General features: G+C 41.5%; 1 protein-coding gene across 1 annotated transcript in view; it reads left to right on the top strand.

Moving 5' to 3' along the window:
- WDR70 (WD repeat domain 70) overlaps window positions 1-13,927 on the top strand; it is a 226,324-nt gene that overhangs the window by 27,615 nt on the left and 184,782 nt on the right. The window contains exons 7-8 of the mRNA XM_058680126.1: window positions 8,870-8,929; window positions 12,694-12,827. Coding sequence (XP_058536109.1) covers window positions 8,870-8,929; window positions 12,694-12,827 — 194 coding nt within the window. The remainder of the gene's footprint in view (window positions 1-8,869; window positions 8,930-12,693; window positions 12,828-13,927) is intronic.

Genomic DNA, 13,927 nt, shown 5'->3' with positions numbered 1-13,927 from the left:
GTACAAGGACTTGGTAACAGTGAGATGATTCACATGCAGTTAGCCCAGGGGCTGGCATATTAGCCACTGCAAATTGGTATTTGTTTATTGCTCTCATCAGTATTACCAATATTTGATTAATGACCACTTTTAGTTTAATTGAAGCTGACTGGGAATTAAAGCTTAAAACAAATAGCGTACAGAAGCTTAATGATTTTCTCTTCATGGGGGAATTAATACTGTTTAAAACAGCACTTTAATTACACCTGCAAGATTTTGTCAGCAGAGGATGCTAGAAGCTCTATTCCAAGATTTAGTGATTTGTTCCTGGTTCCAAGCTGCTGTTATGTGAAGGTCTTCATTCTTTAGAATGGGCACTAGGGGGCAATAGAAGCATTTTGGCAAGAATCCATTGTTCCCCCAACGGTTCCTTGTCTATAGTGGGAGGAAAATAAAAACCAAAAACCCCAAATCCCATGTTTTATAAATAATGTCTTGTACAGATTGAGACACGTAAGTTTGAGGCTCTGATTATTGTTGGGATAGTTTTAAAATCTTTTTGACACAACTGTGACACAGATATTTAAAGATTCTTTAACCTTTTTGGATAAAACCTGTACAGAATGCATTTTAGTGGCAGTAATTTTAAGGATAGAGTCTTCATTATTTAAGATTTGTATTTACAACATCAAATAACGTTTATTTCTTTGATTATCAGTGTAACCCAGAGTTTTAAAAATATATGTCAGGCCTTGTCACTTTCCTGCTCTGAGCCTTCTGCTTTTGTGTTCGTGTCACACTGTCAAGAAATCCAAGCTCTGGCCTTTTTGGCCTCTAGGGTCCTACATGACTTGGCCTCTGCAAGTCCCACTGAGTAAATCCCTTTCCGCTCCCTGTCTCATTCTCTAGCCACGCTGACTTTTCTGCTTTTCTTTGAACAGCTGCTCTTGTTTCTAGGCAGTCTTTCTGTTTACCCTTTCCTGGGATTTTTGCTCAGGCATGATCTTCTCTGACCACCTTATCTAATAACCCCCCACCCATTGCACTGGTTTCCGTGTTATTGCTTTGTGGTATGTGGATCTGACAGTTTTGTTAATTGGTTGATTGTCTCACAAGAATACAAGTTCTCTGGGAGCAGTCACATTGTCTCTTTTACTACTGAGTTCACAGTGGCATAGAGGAAAATTTGAAGGGCTATCCTTGACTGTGATCATGATTACTCTCTTCCCTCTGAGCCTTTCATTGAAATTCTGCCTTCTAAATTGGAAAGATTTATTTATTATTTTTTTAAAGATTTATTTATTTTTATTACAAAGTCAGGTATACAGAGAGGAGGAGAGACAGAGAGGAAGATCTTCCATCCGATGATTCACTTCCCAAGTGAGCCGCAACGGCCACTGCTGTGCCGATCTGAAGCCGGGAACCAGGAACCTCTTCCGGGTCTCCCACACGGGTGCAGGGTCCCAAAGCTTTGGGTCGTCCTCAACTGCTTTCCCAGGCCACAAGCAGGGAGCTGGACAGGAAGTGGAGCTGCTGGGATTAGAACCGGTGCCTATATGGGATCCCTGCGCGTTCAGGGTGAGGACTTTTAGCCGCTAGGCCACGCCGCCGGGCCTGAAAGATTTATTTTTTAAACTCAGAGAGAGAGAGAGAGACAGAGACCTTCTATCCATTGGTTTACTTCCAGGAAGGCTGCAATGGGCAGCACTGGACCATGCTGAATCCAGGAGCCAGGAGTGCCATCCTGGTGTCATGTTAACAGCAGGGGCCCAAACATTTGGACCGCCTTCCACTACTTTTCCCAGGCCGTTAGCAGAGGACTGGAATGAGAAGTAGAGCATGCAGAACTTGAACTGGCACCCATATGGGATGTCAGCATTGCAGGCAGTGGCTTTTATCTACTACACCACAACACACATGCTCCAAAGTGTTCTGTTCTGTTCTTTCTTTTTTTAAGATTGATTTATGTACTTGAAAGTCAGAATTACTGACAGAAGGGAAGAGTCAGAGAAAGAGGGAGGAGATCCATCGATCGATCAATCAATCCATCTTCCATCTGCTGGTTCACTTCCCAAATGACTGCAATAGCCGGAGCTGAGGTGATCTGAAGCCAGGAGCCAGGAGCCTGGAGCCTTTTCCAGGTCTTCCATGCAGGTGCAGGGCCCAGGGTCTTGGACCATCCTCTGCTGTCTTCCCTAGCCATTAGCAGGGAGTTGGATCACAAGTGGAGCTGCTGAGACATAAGCCAGTACTCAGACTGGATGTTTGTGCCATAGGCAGAGGATTAGCTTGATATGCCAAAGCACCAGCTTTCGCCCTCACCCAAGTGTTCTTTTTTTTTTTAAGATTTATTTATTTTTATTGTAAGGTCAGAAATACAGAGAGGAGGAGAGTCAGAGAGGAAGTTCTTCCGTCTGATGATTCACTCCCCAAGTGGCTGCAACGGACAGAGCTGAGCCAATCTGAAGCCGGGAGCCAGGAGCCTCTTCTAGGTCTCCACATGTGTGCAGGGTCCCAAGGCTTTGGGCCATCCTCGACTGCTTTCCCACGCCACAAGCAGGGAGCTGGAAGGGAAGCAGGACTGCTGGGATTAGAATCAAGGCCCATATGGGATCCCAGCGCATTCAAGGTGATAACTTTAGCTGTTAGGCCACTGTGCTGGGCCCCACCCAAGTATTCCAAAGAAGAGCAAAATCACATAATTACTTTATGTACTTCTCTAAATGTTGCTGAAAATAGCCACAGAACCAGATGTATCAGTTTTTCAGCTTAGGAGATATAAACACAGTGTTTGAAAGCAAAACAGCTCCCTTGATCTTCTGCCCTTTCTGTTTACATGTGTAAAGGTGCAAGATTTGCCTATGAGATTGTTGAAAAAGATTTCTTGATATTTTGATCTTTGACTGTCTCAGATGATGGCCAACATTGATATGATTTGTCTTTCAGTAGAATTATGAACTTTCCTCTTTTTGTGATTATAAAGTTTGTATCTTAATTTTATATTTTTGAGATACCAAACTGATAACGTAACTTTAAAAACAGTACCAACAAAACCTTTCCCATTAGTTTGTGGACCTTGATCCTTACTTGGGAAGGCATGTTCATGCTATTTGTTACTTAGTTCTAGAAGCTAAAAGTGCAGCTAATTGTGAATTTGAAATGAAACCAACACCACCAAGTTGATTCAGATAACCTACCAGGCAGCTGTTGGATGATAATTTTGTCCCTTCTGAGCTGGATTAAAATCAGGGAGTCTATTCACTTGGGCATCCCACATTTTCTTGTGTGCTATATATCAGGATTAAATGCTTTTTTTATTAAATGAAGAAATTAGTGGCATTATTTTAGTTTTCGCCGTCATAAAAAGTGATGCTTTGGTAACTGTGGAAATCATTGTGAACCCACAGTTTTATATCTGTAGGCCTCTTTTATTTCGCTTACCATAAAGCATGTGCTTACATCTAGACTCAGATGATAATGCTGACAGCTAGTGGCTAGTGGCCTAGTGACTACGCCTTTCCTGCAGCAGTTTTCCAAGCTCTCCAGATAAATTAGTTCTCTCAGTTCCTCTGTAGAATGAAGGTACCACTATCTCCTTGGGGCAGCCAGGGAAACTGATGTTCACCCAAAAGTGCTGATTGACTTCCCCAAGGCCACCCGTAATTTACCATTTACGGTGAAGCCAGGCTTGAAATTCAAGGATCTGTTCCAAATTCGTCCTTAGTCATTTTGGCCTACTTTGCTGTTGGTCATGAACTGTCTTTCTCAGGGTTATCTGCCATGCACTTGTCTCGTGCTCTCTCTCTATAAAGTATGAAGTCCTTGTTGTGACTGTGGTATGCATTCCAACATGCTTTGCCTCATCTGGATGCTGGCCAGTCCTGGGTACAGCTCCGTTCGAATGGCTGTTTATGTAAGCAGAGACCCTTACAGAGTGCACCGTGGCAGTCCTGTCTCCTTCACTGAGGAAGAACTTTGTCATTGTGCAGGATCTCGCTTTTTCTCTCTGAAAAGAGAACTTTCTGTATGAAAGCCTTCAGTGACTCACAGAAGTACAATTGAATACCTCTTGTTTGGACAATCTTTGGATTTATGATTTGCCTTTATTACATGTTTTATTATAATTATTGAGATTATAATTTATACATCTTAAAATTCACCACTTTTGAGTATAGAATGTAGGTATGTTTGTTTCTTCACTGAGTCGTGTAATGGTCATCACTGTCTAATCCTCCGAAAAGAAACTTCTGTACCATTTAGATTTTATTCCTTTTTCTACCTTAACTACTTACACACTAGATAGGTTAGGAGATGTTTCTTCTTGAGAGCTTGTTTGGAGGTTCTAGCAAGGGAGTGCAGCTACTCATATGCCCTTGACTGAAGACCGGGCTTCCTCTAGCGGGGATGGTCATCCTCTTCGACCAAGCGCGCAGCTTCGGGAGGGACGCACATAGAGCGGTGAGGGAGGAAGGGCACTCCCGCCTAGCCAGCCAGATCAGCCGAATTAACCCTGGCGATCAGTGGGGTGATAGATGTTGCAGCCAGATCACCCTCACATCCAGGATCTTTTCTTCTTAATACTGTAGTAGAATCTAGTTTCTTGCCTTGTCTTTTTGCGTAGTATGATTATATTGAGTGGTTATAGAATGAAAGATTGTACAATTGAGAAAAAAACAACTCATGCTAATTGTTGCATTTTTGAGAAAATTTAATTATGGGATAAGATTTTGGCTAGGTAAAAGTGGAATTGTGACTTAAAATTTTTTTTTTATTTTGACGATCTTTACATAGTTGATTAGGACTCAAAGGGTCAAGGGCTATAGGAAAGTGTGTAAGACCATTGTTTCCACATTCTCTTTTTTCCTTCCTGTATCTGGGGGAAGGGGAGGGAAAAAGGGAGAAACCACACCCATCCTCCCAGCCATCCCTGGGGCATACTCCCAGGGTCCTGCTTAGGTAGTTTGAATAGTTAAACAGTTCCGAATTGCTGCCAATCTCGCCATTCCAAGCATGATGAAATCTTTAGAATCCATTGGTTGACATAGTCCACCTTAGCGTCTCCACTTGCCCAGATTTTTACTGCCAACACTTGGCTGGGATAGTTGACCTGTCCTCTGTTTTGGTTCTGTCCTCTGTTGTGGTACCAGGTGTCCTATGCAGGCTCCAATGTACTACCATATTCTCCATGTGCACCTTGGTATGCTGTTCACTGCTCTGTGTGAGCCACTGAGGCATCTCAGCTTTGACACTTGGACTCCACGGTCAGACCGTGGAACCTGCAATTCTTGTCATGGTTGGGTTGTGAGTCTGGCAGTTTAAATGTGGGAGATCCCCAAATAAATTTTGTCTGAAGTGATCCCAGACTAGATTCTTGTGTGTGCATTCCAGTACAGGTTTTGGCACAGTCCATCGCTCCTGTCAGCCTATGCATATGCTGGTTAGTTGCAGTTGCTGGGTCAATTCTGCCTCCAGCTTTGTCTTCTACACAAACCAATGGATTTTGGAACTTATCCCAATCCTGCCCACCACACACTTAGCCACGTGAACCAGAGGGAGCTGCAGCCTACTTGGGGTGACTCCCAATAATCCTTACCAGGCCCACTCCCTGCCCCGGTTCCCATACTTGTCAGTATGTACAGCAGACTTGTCTAGTCCGTCCCACATCCCATTCAGCTCACATACAAGTCAGTTGGCATTGAAGCCTAGTTCAACCCAACCAGCCCCGTTTTCCAGCCCACACACTTGCCGATGGGTACCACTCTTTGTCTAGCCATGCCTGCCCCAGTCCTGGTTCTCAAGCTCAGACAGAGTGACAACCCAGGAGGGAGGTGCCCACTGAGGGAGGTGCTGGGCCCATCCCCACACCTAGATCTGCTAGCTGATGCTGTGGCAGAGTCCAACCAACCCTCACCCACTCTGACTTGTACTTGCACCGGTAGGAACGGTCAGTGCAGCCTGGCTTTTCCCTGGTCCAACTCACATGAGGCCAACAGGTGTTGTAGTTCTGTCCCGTCTGGTCTGCCCCAGTCCCAACTCACGCTCTTTAGTGACAGTGGTGATCCAGCAGGGGAGCCCTCCACATCGCCCTACCAGCTTTGTCCCCTCCCCGCTTGGGTCTTGCTTGTGCTGGTTGGGTGCTGCGACCTGGTCTGGGAATGAACCTGCCAAATTGTGAAGGAACAGGAAATTCATGCTAGATTTGTTGTCTCATTTCAAACTGAAAATATATATTTTTAAAGATTTATTTATTTTTATTGGAAAGTCAGATATACAGAGAGGAGGAGAAACAGTGAGAAAGATCTTCCGTCTGATGATTCACTCCCCAAGTGACCTCAATGGCCAGAGCTGTGCTGATCTGAAGCCAGGAGCCAGGAACTTCCTCTAGGTCTCCCACACGGGTGCAAAGTCCCAAGGCTTTGGGCCACGCTACCGGGCCCAAACTGAAATAGTCCTTGGTTGACATTTAAAGCCAATGAATGAAAAACTTGACAAAAGAAAATAAAAAATATCTTTTCCCGTCTTCTAGTAAGACTGTAGCTTTTGTTATGAATTGTGGTAATAAATTACTTCATTGAAGTCACATGTTCTTTGGCAGGAAAATCGTAAAAATATTTTATTGTTACAGCAATTTTCACACAAAACCATATTTCAAAAAGTCGTTAGTGAAAGTTCTGGAGAAGTAAGTCAGTGTCAACTGATATGGTATCAAAAGATGTATTGCTGTTATTTTAGATAATTTAGTTATGCCATTTATATGGGCTTCTTTTGAGTTATAAGCCTACATGATTTCCAGTAAAATCTTGATATGACATACAAATATTTACTTAAACATTTAATTCACTCCTAATGTAAATATTAAGTTTTCTGTTCATGTAATTGTTTTCTCTAAATGTTAGAAATTATCTCTGCATTGAATTAAATACAATAATTTTTATCCCAGTAATTTGGTGGGATTTTTATATGTTGGATGATATAAAAGTAAATAAATAAATAAATAAATAGACTGGAATAATAGAATCTTCTCTAAGTGAAACATTTCAACAGTTGTGATTCTTGCAAGAGTATTTAGTTCTTACACAGGATCTTTTGTTGCTTGCATTGTTGTCAAATTAAAAAGCAGCAGTGTTTTAGATAATTCAATTCAAGAATAGTCCAGAGTTTATTTTTTTAAGATTATTTGTTTTGATTGGAAAGTTGGATATACAGAGAGAAGGAGGAGAGAGAGGAAGATTTTCCATCCACTGGTTCACTCCCCAAGTGGCCGCAATGGCCAGAGCTGAGCCAATCCGAAGGCAGGAGCCAGGAGCTTCCTTTGAGTCTCCCACACGTGTGCAGGATCCAGGGCTTTGGGCATCCTCGACTGCTTTGCTCAGGCCACTAGTGGGGATCTGGATGGGAAGTAGAGCAGCCAGAATTAGAATAGGCATCCATATGGGATCCTTGTGTGTGCGAGGTGAGAACTTTAGCCGCTAAGCTAGTATGCCAGGCCTTCAGTGACCTCATGGATCCTCATCTCTGCTTCAGTTATCTACAGCAGTAAGGTAATACAAACTTTTCAGCTGAAACCTGTTTGAAAAAAAAAATCTCTTTATTTTGCTGTTATTTCTAGATTCAGTTGTGTTTTAGTTTAGGATACAATAATTTAGCTTAAAAAGGTTTTAATTTTTTGGAAACACTCAGTTGCTCTTTGCCTTTCACCAGGCCTGAGCTGATATCACTGAGCCTGTTTTTTTTTAATGGATATAATCATTAATCAATATTTGAGGATACATTTGAAATTACACTCTGATGTGATCAACAAGCTAGACATTGGACTGTATCCATTTGTAATATCTGCTTATATCAACTATTTTGTGGACCGGAGTCCAGAATTAGTAGATCTATATATCATCTTTCAGAAATTTCATTTTGTAACTTGGTTAATGAGTGGTGGACAGGGTGAAAGGTCACAAATTGCAATGTATTGGGAATAAGTTTTGCTAATTAGTTAATATAAATATAAGATTGTCAGGGTTTATATACAAGGGTCATTTAATCAGAATTTGAAATGTTGAAAAGTACTTCCAGGGGCAGGTTACATCACAATTGAGTCTTTACCTAGGAGAGAGAGAGAAGAGAACCCTGGGAAAAAGACAAGGATGTTATGTGCAGAGAGCTAGGAGATAAGCCTTGAAATAGTCACTGTCACGTTTTGAGCCTTAACACGTTCCAAACTCTGTGAGGACCTGTAAAGCATTTTTTCCACAGTAACCTGTTAGACCTATTATTTGTAGTTCACAAATTTGGAAACTGAGAGCCCTAACTCTCCTAAGGTAGTTATTAAGTGCAGTTCAGTGGAGAGATAGATCCTCCATCTGCTGGCTCACTTACCCAACTGACCATAATGGCCGGAACTGAGCTGATCCGAGCTGAAGCAAAGCCAGAAGCCAGGAGCCTCCGTGAAGTCTCCCATGTGGGTGTAGGAGCCCATGAACTTGGGCCATCCTGCTGCTTTCCTAGGCCGGAAGCAGAGAGCTGAATGGGAAGTAACTTAATGGAGGAAAAAATATAAGAAAAAAAACCCTTCCTGATTTTTTTTAATGATTTATATTATTAGCAAGTACTGATTTTTAAAAAATGTTTGGAATACATTAACAATTTAAATTGTGTTAAAACAAAGAAATAATTTCCTACAGTCTGCAGTTTCTTAGGTATTTTTTAGGTAGAAATATTTGAGAAGAGCATTTTAGCCTTTTTTTTGGTGTTACTTCTTTAAGGTTTGTGTAGGAAAATCAATCCAATGATGCAATTTTCTAGCATTTCTAGCATTGTGTTTCCTTTGAATGAGATGTGAAGTTATTCTCCAAGACACTATATTATTTGTTAATACCATGGAATTTTCTTTTTTCAGAATCCTATCCGGAAGATTCCTGACTCACATGAGATAACATTGCGGCATGGCACTAAAACAGTAAGTTAAAAGATGAGCCTTTTTTCTCTTAACAACCGGACTGTCATGGACAAATGAACTAATAAGATATATTTGTGTTAAGGCTAGTTGCACAATCAGTTATGTCGTAAAAGCTATAGCTATTAAAGCAAGGAGAAAGATTTTATGTTTGGTCAAATTAGCTGTTGCCTTTCATTTATAATAGAAACCCTTATTGCCATTATTATTGTTGGCTTTACTATGCCTCCCTGTCACTGATACAGAAACAGTATAAGTAGAAGAAAAAATGAAACTCAAATACAGTTTTGTTTTTTTGTGTGTGGGAAACTTCTTAATACACTTTATTTCTGTATCAGTAAAAGGCTTGAGTTTGTTCATTTTTCAGAAGAAAGTTCAGATAAGAAATGAACTTTAAAAACAGTCTGTATTACTTAGTATATAGAGTCTATTTTTATAATTAAATTTAATTATGTTGTTGAAAAATTTATATCATAGTCGAGATATAAGATGAATGTTGTATTTTATTGTAAAAGCACTAGAATGTTACTGAATGAGTGAAATATGCATATGAAATGAAAGGATAAAATCATATTTTCATTTTCAATGAAACTACTTTTTTTTCTGAATGGCATATAAAGAAGTACAAAAATCATCTCATATTAAGAGAGAAAACATCAGTTGAGACAGAACTAGAAATTATGTAAATGATAAACAGACATGGGTGTTAAAACATTGTCATTTTTCTCATAAAATATTTTCTTTTGAGAATATTGTTTTCGGGGCCTGGCGGTGTGGCCTAGCGGCTCAAGTCCTCGCCTTGAAGGCCCCGGGATCCCATATGGGCGCCAGTTCTAATCCCGGTAGTCCTGCTTCCCGTCCAGCTCCCTGCCTGTGGCCTGGGAAAGCAGTTGAGGACGGCCCAATGCATTGGGACCCTGCACCCGCGTGGGAGACCCGGAAGAGGTTCCAGGTTCCCGGCTTCAGATTGGCATGCACCGGCCCGTTGCGGCTCACTTGGGGAGTGAATCATTGGACAGAAGATCTTCCTCTCTGTCTCTTCTCCTCTGTGTATATCTGGCTGTAATAAAATGAATAAATCTTAAAAAAAAAAAGAATATTGTTTTCATAAAAATATTTATGTTAACTGCAAAAATTATTATTCTGACTTTCCAATAAAAACAAATCAATCTTAAAAAAAAACTTAATATTTAAAATTAAGATATTTTATCTATGTATTTTTACATTCTGATTGGAATAATAATTTTTGCAGTTAACAAATATTTTTATGAAAACAATATTCTTTTTTTTTTTAAGATTTATTCATTTTATTACAGCCAGATATACACAGAGGAGAAGAGACAGAGAGGAAGATCTTCTGTCCAATGATTCACTCCCCAAGTGAGCCGCAACGGGCCGGTGCATGCCAATCTGAAGCCGGGAACCTGGAACCTCTTCCGGGTCTCCCACGCGGGTGCAGGGTCCCAATGCATTGGGCCGTCCTCAACTGCTTTCCCAGGCCACAGGCAGGGAGCTGGACGGGAAGCAGGACTACCGGGATTAGAACTGGCGCCCATATGGCTGGTTCCAGAGGCGAGTTCAAGAGGAGGACTTTAGCCGCTATGCTATCACGCTGGGCCCTTTCTTCCTTTCTAATATTCTTGTTGATGGCCAAATTTCTTTCCAAGCCTATCTTTTGGAGCAGGCTGTAGTGAAAATGGATGCTGTTGGGCAACTCACAAAGAAGACGAAAATATTATTAAGTGGGAATTAGGTAGGGAGTGTTTTTTTTTTAAGATTTATTTATTTTATTACAAAGTCAGATATACAGAGAGGAGGAGAGACAGAGAGGAAGACATTCCGTCTGATGTTTCACTCCCCAAGTGAGCCGCAACGGCCAGAGCTGTGCTGATCTGAAGCCGGGAACCAGGAACCTCTTCCGGGTTTCCCATGCAGGTGCAGGGTCCCAAAGCTTTGGGTCATCCTTGACTGCTTTCCCAGGCCACAAGCAGGGAGCTAGATGGGAAGTGGAGCTGCCGGGATTAGAACTGGCGCCCGTATGGAATCCCATCGCGTTCAAGGCGAGGACTTTAGCTGCTAGGCCACGCCGCCAGGCCCTAGAGAGTTATTCTAATGTTTTGATTTAAAAAATGGGTAAAGGATAATGAGTTGGAAGATTTTTAATTTAGTGTTGATTCCTAAACAAAGGTTGAAGTATGGTTCTTGTAATCGCTTAATTTTTTAGAAATATTTTTACTATTTTGGTAAATGATTTATAATCATAGAATAAAATGGTAAGTAGCCATTTATATAGTTAATATGTTATTGAATCAGTTGAGTGACTTTGCGTTAAAGTCTAAAGCTTGTTGAAAGAAGGCTAGGGAGACACAAGTGAATTCTTTCTCTTTATTTAAATTTATTTGAAAGAGTTACAGAGAGAGTGAGATAGATCTATCTGCTAGTTACTCTGTAGATGGCCTTAACCGCCAGAATTGGGCTAAACTGAAGTCAAGGTCCAGGAGCTTCATTCAGGTCTCCCCTGGGCAAGGCAGGGGCCCATGTCATGGACTGTTTCTCCCTGGCCAGAAGCAGGAAGCCGGTGCACATCTCGCGGAGCTGAGCTGCTGCAGCATGCCTGTCTGACTTTTGATGCAGACTGGTAGGAAAGGTTCCAGATCTATGCCAACTTATTTTGGGTTGATTTGATGTTCCAGACAGTGGAAATCTATGCTGTGGTCTTTTGGAAAAGAGAGAGAGAGCACTTCTCTCCATTGCCAGGCTTATGAGCCTGGAAAGGGAAGTAGTTACCTAGATCCAGCACCAGGGCCCAGGTGAGTGGAAGTATATCCTGGGCAAGGAGCCATTTGATTGACAGGTAGGTAGATAGGATTACATAGAGTATGGGGAGGCTTGGCTTCCCTCTTGTGACCATTAGCTAGGTACCTACCTGCCTATGCCATTTCATTCTGCCCTCAGAAAGCTCAGACCTTTTAATCAAAGTTTGCTGAAGGATTGGGGATGTAGGCCTTGCCTATTGCAGGTTCAGAAACCTATTTCTAGTTCATCTGAGGGGTCCATCTCATAAACTGGAGGAGTTCCACTTGGTACTCATGGTCCTCCTTATTTACCCCTGCCTGTGTGGCCTCATGTCCTAGGCCCCAGGCCCCGACCCAGCTGGGTCATGCAGTCAGTGGGACCAGAAAAAATTAGTTCTTTTAGCGAAAGGTAAAAGCTGTACATTTTAATGCTGTTTTTTATGTTGGTAGAGTTTTATTTTTATTTGATTTGATGTTTTGTGCAGTAAATGTAAAAGAGTTTAAAATATTTAGAATTCTAGTAGTATTCTCATTTTGTCACTTTGCTGTAGAACTTAGCATCTTCTGCCTTTATCTGGGAGAATAATCAACTTTGTATTTATGCTATTACCCTTTTTTGACAGAGGAGAATGTGTATCTGACTTACAAATATAGGTATATAAATATGTATCTGATTTGTTAGGCTGTGTTGTTGCTTATGTTACACTAAGGATAGAGAAGCTTCCATCTTTCTTTTTTTTCTCCCAAAATGGTGCTTAAAAAACCACTTCTTCTTTCTTTTGAAAATATAATTTTTCAATGTAAAAATAGTTTAAACTTGAGTTTCATTTTTTAAAAATGATCCGTGGTGACTTTTAAAAATACTTTAAAAATTACTAATGTATAGGGAACAGATTTCACGAATTTTGTAGATATAATTCTAAGAGTGGAAGTAATTTTGTTCTGACTAGTTGTTTTGTGTTTTCAAACCAGGTATCTGCTTTGGGTCTGGATCCCTCAGGTGCCCGCTTAGTGACTGGAGGATATGACTATGATGTGAAGTTTTGGGATTTTGCTGGAATGGATGCTTCTTTTAAGGCATTTCGATCTCTTCAGCCCTGTGAGTGGTATGTAGTCACTTGATTTAATATGTTGCTGTTTTCATTTGAATTCCATCTGTAATGATGTATATCCTATGACTGTACTGCCTCCATGAATGTAAAATGAAATGTATGTTTCTTTTCTTCAGTTTCATTAACTTAAAAAAATTTGAAAGCTGGATATGCACCATTATTTAATTTAATGAGAAATTTATTTGATTTATTTGAGAAATGGAATGAGAATGAGAGGGACAGGAGAGAGAGAGAGAGAGAGACAGAGAGACAGAGATAACTCCCAAATAAAGTCCATGTTTTTGAAGCAATCCATGTTTCTCAGTTAAGTGATAATGAACCTACCACTTTGAGCCACTACTTGCTTCCTCCCAGGGCGTGCATTCTCAGGAAGCTGCCATCAGAAGTGAGGGCAGGACTTGAGCCTAGGAACTTGGGTGGGCATCCCAGTTTCAAGTTAATTGTTGTGTCGAAAAGCTGCCTGTAGTCTGTTTTTTTCTTTTCTTTAAAAAAAAATATGTACAAGCTTTAACCTTGCCTAGTTTATTTTAAAATAATCCAGCAAGTATGTTCCTTCCTGCACCCTGTTCTGGTTTTCAGTTCTGCCAGCAGATGAACTGGCCCAGCCGGGTCTGCCCCTAGACCTGACCCACATGCGTGCTGGCAGGTACTGTAACCTGGCATGGTCTGGGCTGCTGCTTACCTTGGTTCTTGCACTCACCTGCAGGGACTGCATACTGATGAAGGAGTTTCCCAAGCTCCTCTCTCAGGTCTCCGCCCAGTGGTAGATCTCGGGTACACTTGTGGGTCCTTTGCCCAGTTTGACTTTGTCCCCCTGTTGTCCTGACAGGAACAGTAGCCTCACTCAACTGGCCCACACCCATTCTGGTTCTTACTATTGGGTGTTGCAGACCAGTCATTCCTGGTCCACACCCAGACACAGCTTTCGCGTGATTCAGTGGGAGTCAAGACCTGTCCCAGCCCGTTCTATACCTAACTGGGCTCTCATGAGTATCAGCGGGTGCTTGAGTCTAGCCCAGTGTGTCTCTCCTCAGATCCAGTCCACACCCACAGCGAGCGAGGCTGTAGCCGTGTCCAGCTCAGGCTGCTGTCCT

Source organism: Ochotona princeps, chromosome 23, assembly GCF_030435755.1.
Source record: "Ochotona princeps isolate mOchPri1 chromosome 23, mOchPri1.hap1, whole genome shotgun sequence".
Lineage (NCBI taxonomy): Eukaryota > Metazoa > Chordata > Mammalia > Lagomorpha > Ochotonidae > Ochotona > Ochotona princeps.
This window is presented reverse-complemented; position numbering and strand designations above follow the sequence as displayed.